Raw genomic sequence first — 20031 nt, forward strand, 5'->3', positions numbered from 1 at the left:
GCTTCAGTAAGACATTCAGCAAGGTTTCCATGGGACACTGGTTAGCAAGGTTAGCTCTCATGGAATATCGGGAGAACTAGCCATTTGGATACAGAACTGAGGGTGGTGGTGGAGGGTTGTTTTTCAGACTGGATGCCTGTGACCAGTGGAGTGCCACAAGAATCGCTGGGTCCAGTACTTTTCATTATTTGTATAAATGATTTGGATGTGAGCATAAGAGGTACAGTTAGTAAGTTTGCAGATGACACCAAATTGGAGGTGTAGTGGACATCGAAGAAGGTTATCTCAGATTACAACGGGATCTTGATCAGATGGGCCAATGGGCTGAAAAGTGGCAGATGGAGTTTAATTCAGATAAATGCAAGGTGCTGCGTTTTGGGAAAGCAAATCTTAGCAGGACTTATACACTTAATGGTAAGGTCCTAGGGAGTATTGCTGAGCAAAGAGACCTTGGAAGTGGAGTCGCAGGTAGATAGGATAGTGAAAAAAATGTTTGGTATGCTTTCCTTTACTGGTCAGAGTATTGAGTACAGGAGTTGGGAGGTCATGTTGTGGCTGTACAGGACATTGGTTAGGCCACTGATGGAATATTGCGTGCAATTCTGGTCTCCTTCCTATCGGAAAGATTTTGTGAAACTTGAAAGGGTTCAGAAAAGATTTACAAGGATGTTGCCAGAGTTGGAAGATTTGAGCTACAGGGAGAGGCTGAACAGGCTGGGGCTGTTTTCCCTGGAGCGTCCGCGGCTGAGGGGTAACCTTGTAGAGGTTCACAAAATCATGAGGGGCATGGATAAGGTATAAAGACAAAGTCTTTTCCCTGGGGTGATGGAGTCCAGAACAAGAGGGCATAGGTTTAGGGTGAGAGGGGAAAGATATAAAAGAGACCTAAGAGGCAAAGCTTTCACGCAGAGGGTGGTACGTGTATGGAATGAGCTGCCAGAGGAAGTAGTGAAGGCTGGTGCAATTGCAACATTTAAAAAGCATCTGGATGGGTATACAAATAGGAAGGGTTTGGAGGGATATGGGCCAGGTGCTGGCAGGTGGGACTAGGTTGCGTTGGGATATCTGGTCAGCATGGACGGGTTGGACTGAAGGGTCTGTTTCCGTGCTGTACATCTCTATGACTCTACGGCTGCGTGCATTTTCATTACCTTTCTAATACATACGTCCAGCCACAGATACAACCAACAAGTTTGAGTGCTGAAAACTCCTTGGAGTTTGAAAATTTATTGCTTTGATTTATAATAACATGTCATAAGTCAAAAAATAAAGCAGAAAACCCAAAATCTGGGTTAAAAATTAATTGGCACAGTTAACAGCATTATGGACTGTCCTGTCTTGTTTTTCTGAGAAATTGGATTGTCCGGTTTTGTTAAAATGATAGCAGCATGCATGCTTAGAGGATCACAATTTACTTGTATAATTTTTTTCCCCCTTTGCAGCAGGTAAAGAGCATGATGCTCAGGGATCTGACTGGTAGTTTACTTGCAAATGTACTATAATTGCACTCAGGTAGAGGATAACTTCCAATCACTGATGTTTTACTGGCAAAACAAAACAGGAATGCTATTAATGTCTTGTCAATATTGATTAAGTGATCCTGGTGAAATAGCAGATGTGATGATCTACAATTATATTTTGTTAAATTGTAATTTCGAAGACACGCAATGCAGTAATTTTATCATCCTTCACTCCTGAATCACCTCTCCGACCTATTGCTGAAAAATACACTGACCAGTGTGGCTCTGAACTTATTTGGAATTGAAGATCTAAATGTTATTCAATTGGTTTCTGCACCACTGGTTTGGGGATAGAAAGAATAAACCATGCTTCCCACAACCAATAGCTACTCAATGAGTTAAGATCAAAAGAAAGCTCTGAAACCACTATTCTATTTGGCAATGCCAATAAATGTTAAAGAAGTTGATATAACGTGTTGCCACAGCAGTGTTCAGGAAGTTTGAAGATGATCAGGATTGGGAATAAACATTTTAAATTACAAAGGATGTGTACTGTTCCCAGGAGGCAGATACAGGAAGTGATGAACAACATGCCAGTATCATATTACCCTATCTCTAAGAATCAAACCACAATCATAATAATGCCCTAGTAAATATTACAGCAGGTGAATGATGTCAACAATGTAAAAATATACGTATGCTGTGAATTTCAGTGCAAACATTAATTTTGCAGCGTCTCTTCTGTCAAGCTATTTTCCTCTCCTCAGTAATTGTTAATTATAAAACTAATCTTCAGCCAAGGTTGCAGCTGGCATGAATATACATCTGTTATCAGATTGTTAGAACCATTGCATTGTATTTGCTGCTGTATTGCCAATAATGCCAGATAAGGATACTCAGCTCTTTTAATTCCAGCTGTTTTGTCTCTAACCAAAGGTTTCCATCAAATGTGATTTCAATAAAAATTTAAATGTACTGTTTCACACTTGATATTAAAGTTCTGAATTTGTCAATAATTCTAGCATATAACATTAAATCTTTGCAAACTAGAGTTGCTTTTGTGTCAGAACAAAGTGTTAACTTTGACAATGTGTCTTTTTTTCAGCATTACTCTGGTAAAGTAAGTTTTGTATAATTCCACGTACACAATGTCATAAAAACATTTTTATAAGGCACAGACTCTCTCACAACCACCTGCCTCTAACTTATTACTACGACCAGTTGGTCTGCTATTTAACTTTATTGATTCTCCTGTGGTGCAAGAATACTCTTTGTAGTATTGAAATCATCCTGCCAGTTATCCCAACTCAATATTCACAGGGTTTTAAGAACATGGAACACCTTTATCAACCCTTTCTTTCCAGCATGAATCTCCAAGCATTTGAAAGATGTATTTTGTAAACGTTTTATACAAACCTAAAACAGTCTCTATAACACCACATACTGAAAACACCAAATTCTAACTGTCAGTATAGAGACCAAAACAACCATGCAATGTTTATCTGTGATGTTTTTCTAAATCGTACTTTCTGTCCTTCAATAACTAATTAATAAAATTGTTGAAATAGAACAGCATTCTGAACAGTTTCATTTAAGTGTGGACCTCACCATTTTTCTACTGTCTCATCTATCTTTATCTTCAATACCGAGGCTGTTTTCCTATCCAAATGTCTATTAAAGTAGCGTGATCCTAACGTTTGGGTGTTATTTAAGCTGAGTGGTCAAATGTTTGTTTTTTTTAAACTATGAATGCATTTTGCACCCACAAAAATAATTACTGTGAGAGCCCTGAAGAAATAAGGCAAGCATGATTATCTTGTGATTCACCAAAAAACTGCAAAGATTGAAAACCTAAAATTAATCAGACGGAATGACAGATCAGTATTTCTTAAAGCAAAAAACTATCCAAGTTATTTTTGTCTCTGTATCAAAATGCCAGTGCAAGACAGAAAATTCAATGATTAACCTACGTATACCACAAATAGATTATGTTATTTTATTGCTTTTTCTGGTCAAAGGACACTGTTTAAACTGGTATTACAATCACTAGCCCCATGTAAATGCTAATATGGTGGGTGGCACGGCGGCACAGTGGTTAGCACTGCTGCCTCACAGCACCAGAGACCCGGGTTCAGTTCCCGCCTCAGGTGACTGACTGTGTGGAGTTTGCACGTTCTCCCCGTGTCTGCGTGGGTTTCCTCCGGGTGCTCCGGTTTCCTCCCACAGTCCAAAGATGTGCAGGTCAGGTGAATTGGCCATGCTAAATTGCCCGTAGTGTTGGGTGGGGAGTGGATGTAGAGGTGTGGGTGGGTTGCGCTTCGGCGGGTCGGTGTGGACTTGTTGGGCCGAACGTCTGTTTCCACACTGTAATCTAATTCAATCTATTATATAATATTCATAGCACAAAGATTCCGCAGATAAAGAGTGCTTTAATAATACTTTTAAGAAACCACATCTGCTACTTTTTGATATCAACTATTTGAGTGGACCTATAGCATAAATGTGAACATTTTGGGAAAGTGGTTTTAGGTTGGACTTATATGTTGTTCAGTATCAGCCTTTCACTCCATGGGTCTGTCTGGCGATCATTGTGCTGCTTCCATATTCATCCATGGGTGTTCCCCTCTGAGATGAGACACTATACCCCCTTTTAATTTTAACTCACTCATGGCTCATTCACTTACAGTGAAAGTGAATTATTCTTATGGGGATGTGATGACTTAATGGTCTTATTGCTAGTTCAATAATCCAGGGAGAAAGTGAGGACTGCAGATGCTGGAGACCAGAGTTGAAAAGTGTGGTGCTGGAAACGCGCAGCAGGCCAGGCATCATCTGAGGAGCCAGAGAATCGACGTTTCAGGCATAAACCCTTCTTCAGGAATGAGGAAGGTGTGCCAAGCGGGCTGAGATAAAAGGTGGGGGGGTTGGAATTTAGGGGAGGGGCACTGGGAATACGATAGGTGGAAGGAGGTGAGGGTGAGGGTGATAGGCCAGAGAGGGGATGGGGCGGAGAGGTCGGGAAGAAGATTGCAGGTCAAGAGGGTGGTGCTGAATCCGAGGGTTGGGACTGATATAAGGTGGGAGGAGGGGAAATGAGGAAGCTGGAGAAATCTATATCATCCCGTGTGATTGGAGGGTTCCTAGGCGGAAGATGAGGCGCTCTTCCTCCAGGCGTTGTGTGGCCAGGGTCTGGCGATGGAGGAGGCCAAGAACCTGCATGTCCTTGGCGGAGTGAGAGGGGGAGTTAAAGTGTTCAGCCACGGGGTCTCCTCTACATTGGGGAGACAGGCCGCCTATTTGCAGAACGTTTCAGGGAACACCTCTGGGACACCCGTACCAACCAAGCCAACCGTCCCGTGGTTGAACACTTTAACTCGCCCTCCCATTTCGCCAAGGACATCCCCTCTTGACCTGCGATCTTCTTCCCGATCTCTCTGCCCTCACCCCCTCTCCGGCCTATCACCCTCACCCTCACCTCCTTCCACCTATTGTATTCCCAGCGCCCCTCCCAAAAATCCCCTCCCCCCCCTACCTTTTATCTCAGCCCACTTGGCACACCAGCCTCATTCCTGAAGAAGGGCTTATGCCCGAAACGTCAATTCTCCTGATCCTCGGATGCTGACTGGCTTGCTGCCCATTAATCCAGGGAAAAAGTGAGGTCTGCAGATGCTGGAGATCAGAGCTGAAAAATGTGTTACTGAAAAAGCGCAGCAAGTCAGGCAGCATCCAAGGAACAGGAGAATCAGGTAATGTTCTCATAACTTGGATTTGAATCTCACCATGGTAGATTGAATTAAGAATTGAATGATGACCATGAAGCCATTGTCAATTATCAGGAAAAATCCACTAAGGTCCTTCAGGTCCTCCATCCTTACTTGGACTGGCCTGTATATGACTCCAGACCCACAGCAACATGATTGACTCTCAACTGCTCTCTGGCCAAATTAGGGATGGTTAATAGATGCTGGTCTATCCAGTGATCCCCTTATTCTGTGAATTAATAAGATAAATGCAATTTCTACCTCCTAGCCCACAACCAAACTGCCACCCGAATTATTTAATGGATATTCCCTGGAGGAACTTGATCAACCTTATGGATCCATGGACCACAGTTGGAAAAACCACTGGTTAGGACAGAGAGATCCCATGTGAAAGCATGGAGAATGAGCAGGTACAAACATAAGAGAAGCAAGAATTACAGAAAATGTTAGGTACGTTAGTTAGGGGAAAATCTAGAGGAATGGGCCTGTTTGGGTTACTCTTTGGTGTGGACTTGTTGGGCCAAATGGCCTGTTTCCACACTGTAGGGAATCGAATCTAATTACTATTGGAGAGAGTGGCTGTTTAGACCTGGTATTAGCTGAATGTAGTATGTTTAGAATGTGGCCCCAGTGGCCTAATGGATAAAGAACTGGCCTCCTAAGTCAGGGATTGTGGATTCAAGTCCCATCTGGGATTGAAATCAATTTTGGGGCGGTTCAGTGGTTAGCACTGCTGCCTCACAACACCAGGGACCCAGGTTCGATTCCCACTTGGGGTGACTGTGTGTAGTTTGCACATTCTCCCCATGTTTGTGTAGCTTTCCTCCGGGTGCTCCCACGGTCCAAAGATGTGCAGGTCAGGTGAATTGGCAATGCTAAATTGTCCATAGTGTTAGGTACGTTAGTCAGGGATGGATGGTTGCTCTTCGGAGGGTCGATGTGGACTTGTTGGGCCGAAGGGCCTGTTTCCACACTGTAGGGAATCGAATCTAAAAAGAATTGAAGCTTTTCCACACAAGCAATCGATCTGTCTGGAGTGTGTGGTGGGAGCAGGTTCACTCAGGGTATTCGATGGTTATTTGAAAAGGAAGAATGAATAGTTATAGGGGAAAGGCAGGAGAATGGTACTGAGTGAGTTACCATTTGAAGGGTAATGCATAGTGGGCCAACTGGCTTTCTCCTACACTGCAACAATTCTGTGGAGCTCACCACACAGGACGGGGGGGGGGGGGGGGGCAAACTTCCACATTAAAAAAAATCTAAACTAAAAGAAAAATGCAAATTAGCGACACATTAGCCTGAATCACCTTCTGAACTGACAAGTTTCAGAGCGTGGACATGTCCAGTTGGGAACGGGATGGGGCAATGGAGGCACTAATGAAAGGCGCTGGAGTTGACCAATTTCTGTTGACCCTTGTCCAGCCGTCTGCCCCAGAGCTTCACCAGGACACCCAAGTCCTGTCCCCAGCGAGGTTAACATTCCATCCCGGGGGAACGGCGTTTCCCAGCCGGCACCGTCATCGCTTTGAGCATGAGTCAAGGACCACCCATCCCTTTTCCTGAGCAATTCTTGGTCAGAGTCAGTAGCCGAGGGGAGGGCGACAGGGAAAGCTCACAGTCTTTTGTTGCTTACGTGGTACGGAGGAAGGAGGTGGGGGAAGACGGATGGGCGGGAAAATAAAAGACAGCTCGATCATTGAGTGAGTAAGTGAGCGTGTGTGTGAATGAGGACAGCCCAGTGCTGTAGAGAATGGCAAAGGGAGAAGGTGGCGAGACGTGTGGCGTGACAGCGACTTTCTTACAGCCCAAGGCAGTCTCGGTGGACGAGCGGAGACTCAAACAGGTAACAGACAATCTCTCTCCTCCACCCCACCCACCAAACTTTGTAAACTGACCCTAATCCATCTCCTTATAAAATAATCTCCGCGCTCCCTTAACTTTATAAACTAACCCTAAGCCACTCCAAACTTTGTAAACTCACCCTAGCCCACCCTAAACGTTATAAACTAACCCTCCTGCATTTCATAAACTAACCTTAACCCCCCTTAACTTTGTAAACTAACCCTCACCCACCCTAAACTTTATCAACTAACCCTAAGCACCCTCCAAACTTTGTAAACTAACCCTAGCCCTCCCAAACATTATAAATTAACCCTAATCGTCCTAAACTTTATAAACTAACCTTAACCCCCTTAACTTTGTAAACTAACCTTAACCATCCCTAAACATTATAAAGTAACCCTCCTAAACGTTATAGACCATCCTTAACCTTCCCCCCCCCCCCCCCCCCGGCCTCAAATTTGTGAACTAATCCTAACTCTCCATAAACTTGATAAACTAACCGTAACTCCAACCCCGAGTCTAGCCTAGCTGAGAATGTGAGAAGGAACGCTTTCTCTGGCAGGCCGATCCTACTCGGTGGGTCAAAGAGGCGGAATTGTCATTTGAAAGTCCCTGAGGTCACCTTCGACTCTACAATTTCTCCTTTAGAGCTTGGCTTGATGTGTTCTCCCACCAACATTTTAAACGAGATTTAAAACGTCTGCCACCGACAGACTGAGCACATTGAAATCACATCGCAAACCCGCAGTATTTTCAAACAATACTCACTTAACCCTGAATTCAAAACATGAATTTCAATGGGTAACCCTTCAAAGGGGAGGGAGGGGTTAAAAAGAAAGTTGTTAAGGGCGCGAAGTTCGGAATAAAACTCCCGGCAGCGCTGCAGTAAGTGGAGGTAAAATAAAAATTAGCTTCAGTATTCGAGAATGTTTTGTTGTGAGGGAGAATGGACTGTGGGGTTGAAATCGGTAGTGATTGTTCCTGCAGTGGGAGGCGAACTCGTGGCTATGAGTGCCTTTGGTATGTGCCTGGGTTGTGAATACTCTGCCTAGATTGGTGTGTTACTGGGAGGTGTGTACCTCCCTCTGGCCATTCACTGAAGGCTGGGACTGTGCCACTTGCATTCCTGTTTGATCTGGAGACAGGCCGTGTTGTCACCGAAGGAGAAGTGAGATAAGACACGTTGCTTTTAACGGATTTGTAAAGAATCCAAAAGAAGGAACATACGTTTCAGGTTAGATTTCAGCCTGTGTGTGTGTGTTTGTATGCACTCGCCTTAAATCTGGGACGCAAGATTAGCCAATGTACAAGGCAGGGAAAAAGGTCGTTTGACTCAGAACGGTGTACAAGAGGAGATGAGTCAAGCACCAATTCAGCCCCTCGGATTTTCTAGCCAGAGATTCTGTGTCACACCTTTTGTAGCAGGTTGGATTTGAGTCCAGGCCTCCTGCACCGGAGGCAGGGACATGAACTGCCAGAGGAAGTGGTAGATGTAGGTACAGTTACAACATTTAAGAGAGGTTCTTGAAGGGGATCAAAGGGAGAATGGGGTTGAGAAACTTACCAACCGTGATTGATTGGTGGAGCACATGCGATGGGCCAAATGGCCTAGTTTCTGCTCTGCCATCTTATGGTTTTACAAGATGTTTGAAAAGGTACATGAATAGGAAAGGTTTGAAGGATAAGGGCCAAATGCAGACAATGGGGACTTGTTTTGTTTAGGAAACTTTGGTTGGCATGGACAAGTTGGACTGAAGAATCTGTTTCCATGCTGTATGGCTCTGTGGACGGCTGCATCGCTGAAGCCCTCTCATCCAGCCCTCTCCTAAAACCGAGCAGGAAGTTGGGTGTCCTTCTGAGCATGTTCCAATTTCACTTCCCCTGGAGTAAACCATGGCAGTTTGCTCAATGACCTGTTCTCCTTTCTTATCTTCTTTAGATATCACCAGGAATGCTATCAAACACAACTAAATGGTGATGGGAATAAAAAAACAAATAACCGTGACTTTTTTTTTATTTTTAGCTACTAACTGCCACCAGTAAAGCACCCATGTTGCCAATTAATTATTTACAGCCAAAGCCTGTTGTGGGCAATGAAAGCTGTCAAAGGTGGGGGGGAGGGAAGAGTGGAGGGAGCAGTGGGGGGGGAAGGGAGGGAGAGAGAGAAAGAGTGTGGAAAGGGCTAAATCAAAATGGAGTTGGAGAGGGAAATAAAGCACTGTAGCCACTGCAGTGCCTGTCCCTCTCTAAAGAGCATCAATGGACATCATGTGCTCTCTAGGCGAAAGTGAGAACTGCTGATGCTGGAGATCAGAGTCAAGACTAGAGTGGTGCTGGAAAAGCACTGCAGGTCAGGCAGCATCCAAGGAGCAGGAAAATTGACGTTTTGGGCAAACTCCCTTCATCAGGAATGAGGAATGAGCTCATTCCTCATTCCTGATGCAGGGATCCTGCCCGAAATGTGAATTTTCCTGCTCCTCGGATGCTGCCTGACCTGCTGTGCTTTTCCAGCACCACTCTAGTCTTGACCAGGTGCTCTCTCTCCAGTGGCACCAACATAACAGAAGATGGGCAGAGAGTTAGAGATATGACCCCCCCCCCCCCCCCCCCCCCCCCCCCCCACCCAAGCCTGCTGCATAGACCTCGTTATAGCCAGCTTGACCAGGTCTAGGAGCAGACCCACACCCCTCTGTCCTGGATGCCCAAAGATAAGGAGTATGGGGCCATTTTTCCCCTTTTTATTGTAAAAGGAAAGTTATAAATCAACTGTTTCTGATTGTAAAATAATGATCTTGTATGTTAGAATCATTTCTATTCTACTTCGACAGCGTTCTGCATGTCAGAGAAATTTGTGAAAATAAGCAACCTTTTTATTTCAGATCACAAGTATTTAAGGCTTGATGATTGCCAATGTTCACATTATTTTTGATTGTATCTCACTTTTGGATTCCAGCTTCCTTTTGAGATTTTTCTCCTAAACTGATCACAAACATATCCAAAGTACAAGGTTGTATTTGGCTATTAACCTTGGAGTAGTTATGTAGGATTTCTGAAATGGAAACACTGAAAATAGGAACAGGAGTAGACTCCTCAGCTCTTCGAGTCTCCTTTGCCATTCAATGTAAAAGGTAAAGTGCCCATAACCTTGCCAGACTGTAAGGCTGCTTTGTCATTAAGGAGATGACTGCTAGTAGTTTAACCTATGGCTCACCATGTCTCAGGCAAGGAGAGAGGTTGGAATTGACCCAACATCATAAGCATCACCTTGCATCATAAATCAACCATCAGCCTGATCACTAACTCAGTGCCCTGTTCCTGCTTCTGCCCCACATCCTTTGATCCCTTTAGCCTTTTAACTCCTGCTTGAAAACATCCAATGTTTAGCCTCAACCACTTTCTGGTTCTAAAGTAATAATCTTGCATGCCAGGATTATTTCTACTTTAACTCTATGGCCACAGTCTCACCACTGTCTGGGTGAAGAAATCTATCTGAATCTCAGTCCTAAGTGGCCTAAGCCAAATTCTTAAACTGTGACCCTTGGTTCTGGACTCCCCGCATCATTGGAAACATCCTTCCTAAGTTTACCCTGTCTAGTCTGGTTAGAATTGTATGGATTTCAACAAGATCCACTTTCTCATTATTCTAAACTCCAGTGAATAAAGTCCTAACTGATCCAATCTCACTTCATATGTCAGTCCTGCCATCCCCGCAATCAGTTTGGATAAACCTTCATTGCATCCTTTCCATAACCAGAATGCCCTTCCTCAGATAATGAGTCCAGATCTGTATACAGTACTCCGTGTGTGGCCTCACCAAGGCCCTGTGCAATTGCAGCAAGACATCCCACCTCCTGTATTTGAAGCCTCATGCTATGAAAGCTAACATACCATTTACCTTCTTAACTGCCTCCTGCATCTGCATTCATTCAGCAAGTAGTGTACAAGGCCACCCAGGTCTTGTTGCGTCTCTCCAGTTCCCAATCTGTCACCATTCACATAACAATCTGCTTCCTGTTTTTGCTACCAAAGTGGATAATCTCACATTTATCCACATTATATTTAATTTGGCATGCATTTGCCCACTCATTCAACTTGCCTATATAACACTGAAACATTTCTGCATCATTATCACAGTTCACTCTCTCACCCACATTTGTGTCATTTGCAAACTTTGAAGCTGTTATATTTAGTTCCCTAGCTAAATCATTCATTTACATTGTGCATAGCTGGGATCCTAGTACTGCAGTACCCACTAGTCACTGGCTAACACTCTGAAAAGGATTCCTGTATTCTCCCTGTTTGCCAGTCAGTTCTCTATTCACATTCAGTATGCTAACCCCAATGCAATGTGATTTAATTTTCCATGCTGGTGTCTTATGTGGAACTTTACTGAAATCCTCCCGTAAGTCAAAGCAAATCACACCCTCTGTCTCTCCCTTATTGACTCTGCTAGTTGCATTCTTGAAAAATTCTAGTGGATTTGACCAATATGATTTCCCTTTCATAAATCCATGCTGATCCTGTTAGAATTTCCAAGTGCTCTATTACTAAATGATGTTTGCTCACATAAACAATATATGTTGGATATAAATGGCCTAAATTAATAATGTTCCTTCCAATGTGCCCCATAGAGTGGTACATTAGGTGTAATACTGAAATTAGAGCATCATGTAACATGAGAAAGTTTGATTCTTAAGTGCAATTGTTAGCAATTTGACAAGCCTTACCCCGCCTCCTTTTTTAAAAAAAATACCCAGCAACATCTGACTCAGATTGGATTCTGATGCATGGACGCCAGCTGCTGTCAACACCATAGCGATGTTGGTATTCTTTACCTGAGATTATTAACAGAGTATTTGATGGAGTGGGTGCACCCCATTCTCAAATGCTGTGCACCATTTTATAACATGTTACTGATTGGCAAGTAGGAGCAGGAACCTTTGTTATTCCATCCCCAATTTAATATTAAGGATCTTGCTTTCCATTTTCATTGGTAGCCACTTCGTAAATCTGCTGTAAACAGCACAAACTAGTATCGGAGCTTTTCAGGTTTGAAAATATGTCATATTATTAGGTGCCAAGGATTTGGCTTTTGGAGAATGTTTAATTTTAATGTTTAGTCAAAGATAATTGTGAATTATTCATAAATTCAATGTAAGTCTGCCCCCTGATTTTAATGGCTTGCCATATTAACTGCAAGGTATGTTTACAAAGTGCTAAATGCACCATAGAATTATTTTCTAATTGCTGTTAAGTGTGTGGACAGAGCAAGTACAAGATATTCATGTAGTTAACAATACTTGATTGTACAAATCATCTAACGATGCTGGCTGGATCAGTTAATTCAACACACACTGTATATCAAACTTGGATTTTAGATTCATATGTTACCATTGTGTGTTGGCATTACCAAGAGAGGCTCAGTTTTAAACAAATCGTTGTTGAAAATTAACACAGCAAAAACATTCTTTGTTCCCTAAAATAGAACAAATGTAATCTACAAATTATTTTAGGGAACTTAACACATTTAAATTATAATAGTTCTCATATGGTTTAATGTGGACCTAATGGCTGTTATTGATACAAATTGACATTGGATCTGGTATCAGTTTGTAGATACAGTAAATAGGATAAAAACACCCACAACACTGTTAATGTACCTTAGTAAATAATTCATGGTCTGTTTTAAAGCAAATTTCACTCTATCCTTTCAGAGGGAAGTGAGAAAGAATCTATCGGTATGCAATAAGCTTTGCTATGCTATTGGTGGAGCACCCTATCAGATAACTGGATGTGCCATTGGATTCTTCCTACAAATTTACCTGTTGGATGTAGCACAGGTAAGTCCCACTCAATCAGTAATATCAATGTGTGGTGATTTAATTACTAAGTTCAGGTTAATGACTGAAATGAGAAGTGGTATTAAATAAAAAGTAGGTGTTCCTATTTCTGATATTGAATATCACTACTGGAATGGGGCTAAACCAATCAAAAAATGACTTTAACTCCAACATGTGATAAGTCTTTTCCAATTGTTAGGATTTGGAAACCTTACACCTTACCTCAAAAGAACACAAGTCTAGACCAATACAGAGTTCAACCTCCAAATGCTGTAACTGTATTCTAAAGGTGAATTAAAAGCTGTCTGAGGTCTACAGAATAAATATTTGTAATCCATCATTTAGCTATTGCAGAAAATGATTTTTCTGTTCAGAGCTGAGGAATATCTTCAGTTGTGATAAAAGCAAAATACTGCAGATACTGGAAATCTGAATTAAGAAGAGAAAATTCTGCAGAAACTCAGCAGTTTAAGCAACTTCTCTGGAGAGAGAAACAAACTTAACATTTCAAGTTCAGTATGACTCATCTGTTTATTTCTTTTTCAAATGCTGCCAAACCTGCTGGGTTTCTCCAGGACTTTCTTCAGTGATGATGGTGAAGTTTAATTATTTCTTCATGAAGAAGATGAATCTGTTTTAAATGACTGAACAATTCTCAAATGCAATTGTTTAACAGATTGAATTAGGTGCTTCCTCCAATGTTCTCCCTCCACTCTCTTCTGCAATACATTGAGTAGCCATACCACTTCCAGAACCATGCATTAAATTTAGTTTCTAGTCTGTTTTCAGTTGGCCACTTCTAGGTGGAAAATACTAAGGACATTACAGTTGGCTTTCCCTGAGAGGGAAATAAGGCTCCCCCTCCTGATTGTTTTCCAAGAAGCTCTGCTGAGAATGGAAATGCATGCAGGTTGTGTAGAGAAAGAGGGCCATGCTGACTGGGCCATGAAGTAGCAGGGTAATACGCCCTTTATAGATTTGCATGAATAATGGCCATGTGGACTGCCCAAAGATCCTGAACACTTCTCAACCAGTAGCTTAGCACAGAGTTAATTCCGTGATGAGAAGGGAGAATATTGATGAGAAGGTGAAAAATAATAGAAACTATCTTGTCAGTCAACTTAATCTATAATAGCTCACAGATGCTTGCTAAAATTAGCACATGCATTGAATGTCACTGATCAAGACATTTCTAAATGTTATTGCAAAGTAGTGCTGAACAGTGCCATATGTTTAACTTGCACTGCAGGGCAATTTATTTTTCTACTGTACAAATGAGTCATTTTATTCTGTTTTGCTTGTTTTCACGTAATCTTCGAACACACAGCTTCACCCTTCATCTGCATCTTTGATCCTCTTCATTGGCCGTGCCTGGGATGCCATCACTGATCCATCTGTGGGTTTTCTCATAAGCAGAAGTAAATGGACAAGGTTTGGGAGGCTATTGCCATGGTAAGAAGGTTTTTGTGATTGAGATTTTCACATTGTATATTACTGACGAGAAGCGGTAGGGTGTAAAGAAACCTTTATCTGTGTAAAGTTATTCACTAAATGCAAAATAAGGATTCATACGGGCTAAAGTCCACATATTCGCATGAACCACGCAGTTCTTACTTAATGTCGTCCCATTGAATACGTTTCAATGTAGATCGTAATGTTATGCTTTAATGTTGTTCAGAATGGAATCTCAGTCTTACAAATGCCTGGGAACTGACAAAAGCACCAAATATCAGCGGTTTACCTTCAGAGTTTCAGCTCAATGACCTGATTTATAATGGAGGGTCGGTTGCGATCATAAAATGCCTTTTTAATTGTGAGAAGAAATTTGCAATGAGAACCTGTGCATAAATGCAAATGATTTAAAATGTCCTAAATGAATGTAAATAAGAGATGTGACTAAGGTCATAGACCACATGACTAATGATATGACAGGTGGCACAGTCGCTCAGTGGTTAATACTGCTGCCTCTCAGCACCAGGGACTTCGGTTCAATCCCACCCTTGGGTGACTATCTGCCTGGAGACACGTTCTCCCTGTGTCTGTGTGGGTTTCCTCAGGTACTCTGGTTTCCTCCTTTAATTCAAAGGTGTCCAGGTTAGGTGGATTGGCCAAGGGAAATGCAGGGTTACAGGGATTGGGTAGAGGGTGTGGGTCTGGATGGGATGCTCTTTGGAAGGTTGGTGTGAACTCAATGGGCTGAATGGACTGCTTCCATCCAGTGGGGATTCTAAATTTGCAAGCCATTACTTTTGTCTAACCTACCCCTACCCCTTATTGGAAATATGTTGATTCTTGGAGCACTCCTGAGTTTGTAATACAAATGGCTCGATTTAAATTCAGTTCTGTTTTTGCAAATGCAGAGAATTTATTACTCATCAGGGTGATGGTCTAAAATTTCCCCCAGTCTGTGATAGAGTTAAAGTTTTACTCAGCCATGTAGACTCTTTACAACCCCCTCCCAGATCTGAGTGAAGGGTCTTTTTCCAATATTTAGAGCAGGTATTATACTCTCTCTGTTCCAATCCCCACCATCCTGGAGGACAGGGGGAACATTTCTATCTTTTAGAATATTTAGAATCAGAATTCTGGATTCACAGTTGAGCCATTTCCTCAAAAGAATACTTTTTTGTGATCTAATTTCTGAAGTGTTGCTTAAATTCCTTCTGAGGAGACTCTGGGGTTGCTGGTCAGTTTGTGGGTGTTGTGAATAATTCTACTTTAACACATTGTAGCTACATAGGCCAAGATTCGTGGAACAGCTAATATTTTCCTGCCCATCACTTGTCGATTTTTGTATCTGCAATAGCCACATTTTGTTTTCTTTGTTCTAGTCTTGGGACCACTCCATTTTAAGTGCAATCAACTTCTGAGCAGATTAGATTAGATTAGATTAGATTCCCTACAGTGTGGAAACAGGCCCTTCAGCGCAACAAGTCCACACCGACCCTCCAAAGAGCAACCCACCCAGACCCATTCCCCTACATTCACCCCTGACTAATGCACCTAACACTACGGGCAATTTAGCATGGCCAGTTCACCTAACCTGCACATATTTGGACTGTGGGAGAAAACCGGAGCACCCGGAGGAAACCTACACTAAACTTAGAGCAGTGGTCATCTTTCAGTGGCACCAAAAGTTTGGTCTTGGTCATTATCCTACTGGCCTTTTGATAATTGGGTCAGCACAACACTACCCCACAATGCTAAGGACCTCTGTTCGATTCCAGCTTTGGGTGACTGTATGGAGTTTGCCGTTCTCCTCATGTCTGTGTGGGTTTCCTCCAAATGCCCGAGTTCCCTCCTACGGTCCAAACATATGCAGGTTAGGTGGATTGGCCATTGGAAATGCAGGGTTACAGAGATAGAGTGGGGGGGTGGGGTCTGCGGGGGATGCTTTTCAGAGGGTCAGCACAGACGTGATGGGCTGAATGGCCTCTATCTCCACTGTAGGAATTTTACGACCCTGAATCCCATTCCTTAGCTCCAGCTTGCCCAATACAGTTTAAAAAGAGCAATTTCAATATTTTGAATTCAATTTGGAAAATTACAAAGTTATTCATTTACTTCCACCCAGTTTCCCTTTTTAAAATACTGCTTTCTTAGGATGAGAAAAGATTTTTAAAATTCTATCCTTCTTGATCACCAACATCCCTGCTACTCCACTCAAATTGAAAGGGCTTCTAGTCTGACCTCTTCAACAAAACTGTATCCAGAAAAACTGGGGAGGCACCACTATATAAAAAAAAACTCACCCCTGCAGACTCGCTCACTGCAGGAGAGGAGGTGTTGGGATGCAGAAACAGTTTGAATCTCTGTTTCCCAGCCCTAGAGAGAACATTCAGCACAAAGTGTCAGGCGTAAAGAGAGTTTCCAGTACACTTTTAGCACATGTTGGCATGTGCCCTAGCTGAGGAATAGTGAATGCATCTTTACATGTTCTTCCTGATAGAACGGAATAAAGTAGATCCTGCCAGGATATTAACATAGTTATTTCCTGTGCCCGTTCGCTGTTCCGTTAGAGTTGTTATAGGAAAGTTTTTTTTAATCTACAAACTGCTGGTGGGACTGTGGTGCATTTGGCAGCAGGATCTAATTCCTGGCACACGTTGTTCAAATATGAAGCAGCAGTCACGTGCTCTGATTCTGTTGCCTTCATTATGGCCCCTTCCTTGGAGTCAGACCAGAGCTGGACTCCTGCTGAAATAAATTGGCAACTGAAGCTGTTGGTCTGTGTGCCTGTACCCTGTCTATAGTGCCTCCATCTGCACCTCGGTAAATGGCTCCTTTTCTTTTGGCAAGGCACAACAGCAGTGAATGCACTTCTTCCCTCCTCGTTCCAACTACACAATTGAAACTCTGTCTGCTCACTCTAATCCAAATGAACTTGTGAAACCGAATGTGTTTTCAGTTAAATACATGTATTACTATTATATATAGTGACTGTATCTGCTGCATTCATCATAGAATAAATGCACAATATTAGAGTAAACTGTCACCAACTCCAGAATTTCCTATTTGTTCATGGGATGTGGACATTACTGGATAGGCCAGCATATTCTCTTCATCCCTAATTGCCCAGAGGGCAGTTAAGAATCAACCACATTGCGTTGGGTCTGGAATCACATGTAGGTTAGCCAAATAAGGATGGTCGATTTCCATTCCTAAAGGACACCACTGAATGTTTACAATGGCTGACAGTGGTTACATAGTCAGTACTTGGCCAGCTTTTATTCCAGACTTTTATTGCCTCCATGTTTCACCATTAAGGAGAGGCAATGACCTGTGGTATTATCGCTGGACTGTTAATCCAGAGATCCAGGTAACGTTCTGAGGATCTGAGTTCAAATCCCACCACAGCAGATAGTAGAAGTTGAACTCCATAAAAATCTGGAATTAAGAGTCTAATGTTGACCATGATGCATTTTACGATTGTTGGAAATGCCTTTTAGGGAAGGAAACTGCCATCCTTACCTGGTCTGGCCTACATGTGACTCCAGACCCACAGTAATGTGGTTGACTCTGAACTGTCCTCTGGGCAATAAATGCTGTCCTAGCCAGCCATGCCTTCAACCTGTGAACAAATTGAAAAAAATCTGCTATGGTAGGATTTGAACCCATGTCCCAAGAACATTTGCTGGGGTGAAACTGCTTCCTCCAGGTTTGGCAGTGTACCTGTAGGAACCTTAGTTGTAAAATATCTACAAGAGGTTTGACCCTTGAAAGAACCTTGAAGAGGTGTTTAGCATTTCTTTGGCACGAAGTAACATTTGCAGTCTGACCATAGAACATAGCAGCAGGAAAGTTGCAAATCAGCCTGAAGCTTGTTTAAGCAAAGTCCCTGCCTTCCCTTCTGTCAGACTTTGTGAGGATGGGCTTTATAAACATCACTTGTTTGAGACAAGTTAAACCCTATAATACTGTGTTCACTCTCCCAATAGGCTGGATGCTGTCCAGACCATTGCTCCATGATAGAACACCACCAAAACCCTAACTCATTTGATTACTTGTTCTATTTCTTTCCTGGATGCCCTTTTCTTTTCCCACCTCCACCTTTCACCTAGTTCAAAACTCTGGACAGATTTTAAGATCAGCATTTATATGCGCAATCTTGTTCTGGTTTCTTTGGAATAACATTCTCCTACCATTCATCCAACCACCATCACTTCCACCCTACCTGCACACAGATTCACAACCCAAACCTGCCCACTCCCCTGGTAGGAACGGACTTTTGATTTTACCAACACCACAGTTCAGTTTCAAAACCATTCTTCCTTGCAATATTTTTGTCAGCTTTGTAAAAACAAGCATCTGAACATGCCTTTGTGCAGTAAACCTTTTCACTTTCCTGCCTGCTGTTCACCTTTCATCATCGTAGTTTTTTAAAAAGAATGTGAGTGTTGAGAAGATATGTCGCTCAGGTTGAGGTTCTGGATGTAGGTTTGCTCACTGAGATGGAAGGTTCATTTTCAGACATTTTGTCACCCTACTAGGTAACATCATCAGTGAGCTTCCAGATGAAGCTTCATTCGGAGGCGCACTGAAGATGTTACCTGGTATGGTGACGAAACGTCTGAAAATGAACCTTCCAGATCAGCGAGCAAACCTACATCCCAAAAAAAGGTTCATGGGATGTGGGCGTCGTTGGTTAGGCCAACATTTATGATCCGTCCCTAATTGCACCGAAGGTGATGGGGATTCACCATCCTGAACCGCTGGACTGGGGGGATCTACATAGCAGGTTGTGGAAGTGAGTTCTAGGTTTTTGCTGTAGTGACGTTGTTTCAAATCAGGGTGATGTATGGCTTGGGAGGAAAGTTTCAGATGGTGGTGATCCCACGCATCTGCTGGCCCTGTTTAGTACACACTGAAGATTGCAGGTTTTGAAACTGATCTGAAAATGTTTTGGGAATTCAGCTGTAGGAGATGCATCTCAGCAAGGTGAGTTGCAAAACAAGGGAAAGCCTTAGGGATTGTGGAATTTATTTTGTTGGAGTGCTTGTTTATGGTTCCAAAGTTGGGATTAAATTTCACTGAAAAATGACTACTTCTTGCTTTGCAGCACTGAAGGGAACAGCGATTACTTAAAAACCCTACAACAGAGAATCACAAGGACACTTAATATTCACCTTTCTGCAGCTTCACTGGCCTCCAATTTCATTAGGTGATAGTAGTTTCATTTTGAAATGGGAAAATGATTGTTGAATTGTCATCACATGACAGTTCAAAGATTTACACCTGGAAGGAAATACCCCACACTTTATCTGAAATCACAGGTGACTATTTCATACGTTAAAAGTAACTAAAAACTATGCCAGAAATTCTGATTAGGCCGTTTAAACGTCAGCCCCTGCAATTAAAATAAAGATCCATGTCAAACTTACTAGTAAAACTGTAATGAAATTGATGTTTGTTTGTGTTTTGTTTTTGCATCAAAATTCTATAATTAACCTGATAAAAGTTTGGTTTGCTGCTGGATACTGGTGTTGATCCAGAAGAAGCTAGTCTGTTACTGGAACAACACTGGAAGTATTGTACTGCTGCATCTAAATGTTTGATTGTATTTCAGTCAACAACATCCCAAGCCCCTCAACATCTTATATTTCTGTGTACAGCCACGGTTGAGCAGCC

The 20031-nt window shown here is 42.4% G+C and overlaps 1 protein-coding gene across 1 annotated transcript in view; it reads left to right on the forward strand.

Moving 5' to 3' along the window:
* The first annotated feature begins 6908 nt into the window (after nucleotides 1-6908).
* Nucleotides 6909-20031, forward strand: part of mfsd2ab (MFSD2 lysolipid transporter A, lysophospholipid b) — a 51986-nt gene continuing 38863 nt past the window's right edge. Inside the window, exons 1-3 of the mRNA XM_043717420.2 lie at nucleotides 6909-7064; nucleotides 12778-12903; nucleotides 14231-14355. Of these exons, the coding sequence (XP_043573355.1) occupies nucleotides 6972-7064; nucleotides 12778-12903; nucleotides 14231-14355 (344 nt within the window). The 5' untranslated portion in view covers nucleotides 6909-6971. The remainder of the gene's footprint in view (nucleotides 7065-12777; nucleotides 12904-14230; nucleotides 14356-20031) is intronic.

Source organism: Chiloscyllium plagiosum, unplaced genomic scaffold (genome assembly GCF_037043375.1).
Source record: "Chiloscyllium plagiosum isolate Xiang-an unplaced genomic scaffold, Cpla_swu_hap1 HiC_scaffold_30, whole genome shotgun sequence".
In the NCBI taxonomy this organism is placed as follows: domain Eukaryota; kingdom Metazoa; phylum Chordata; class Chondrichthyes; order Orectolobiformes; family Hemiscylliidae; genus Chiloscyllium; species Chiloscyllium plagiosum.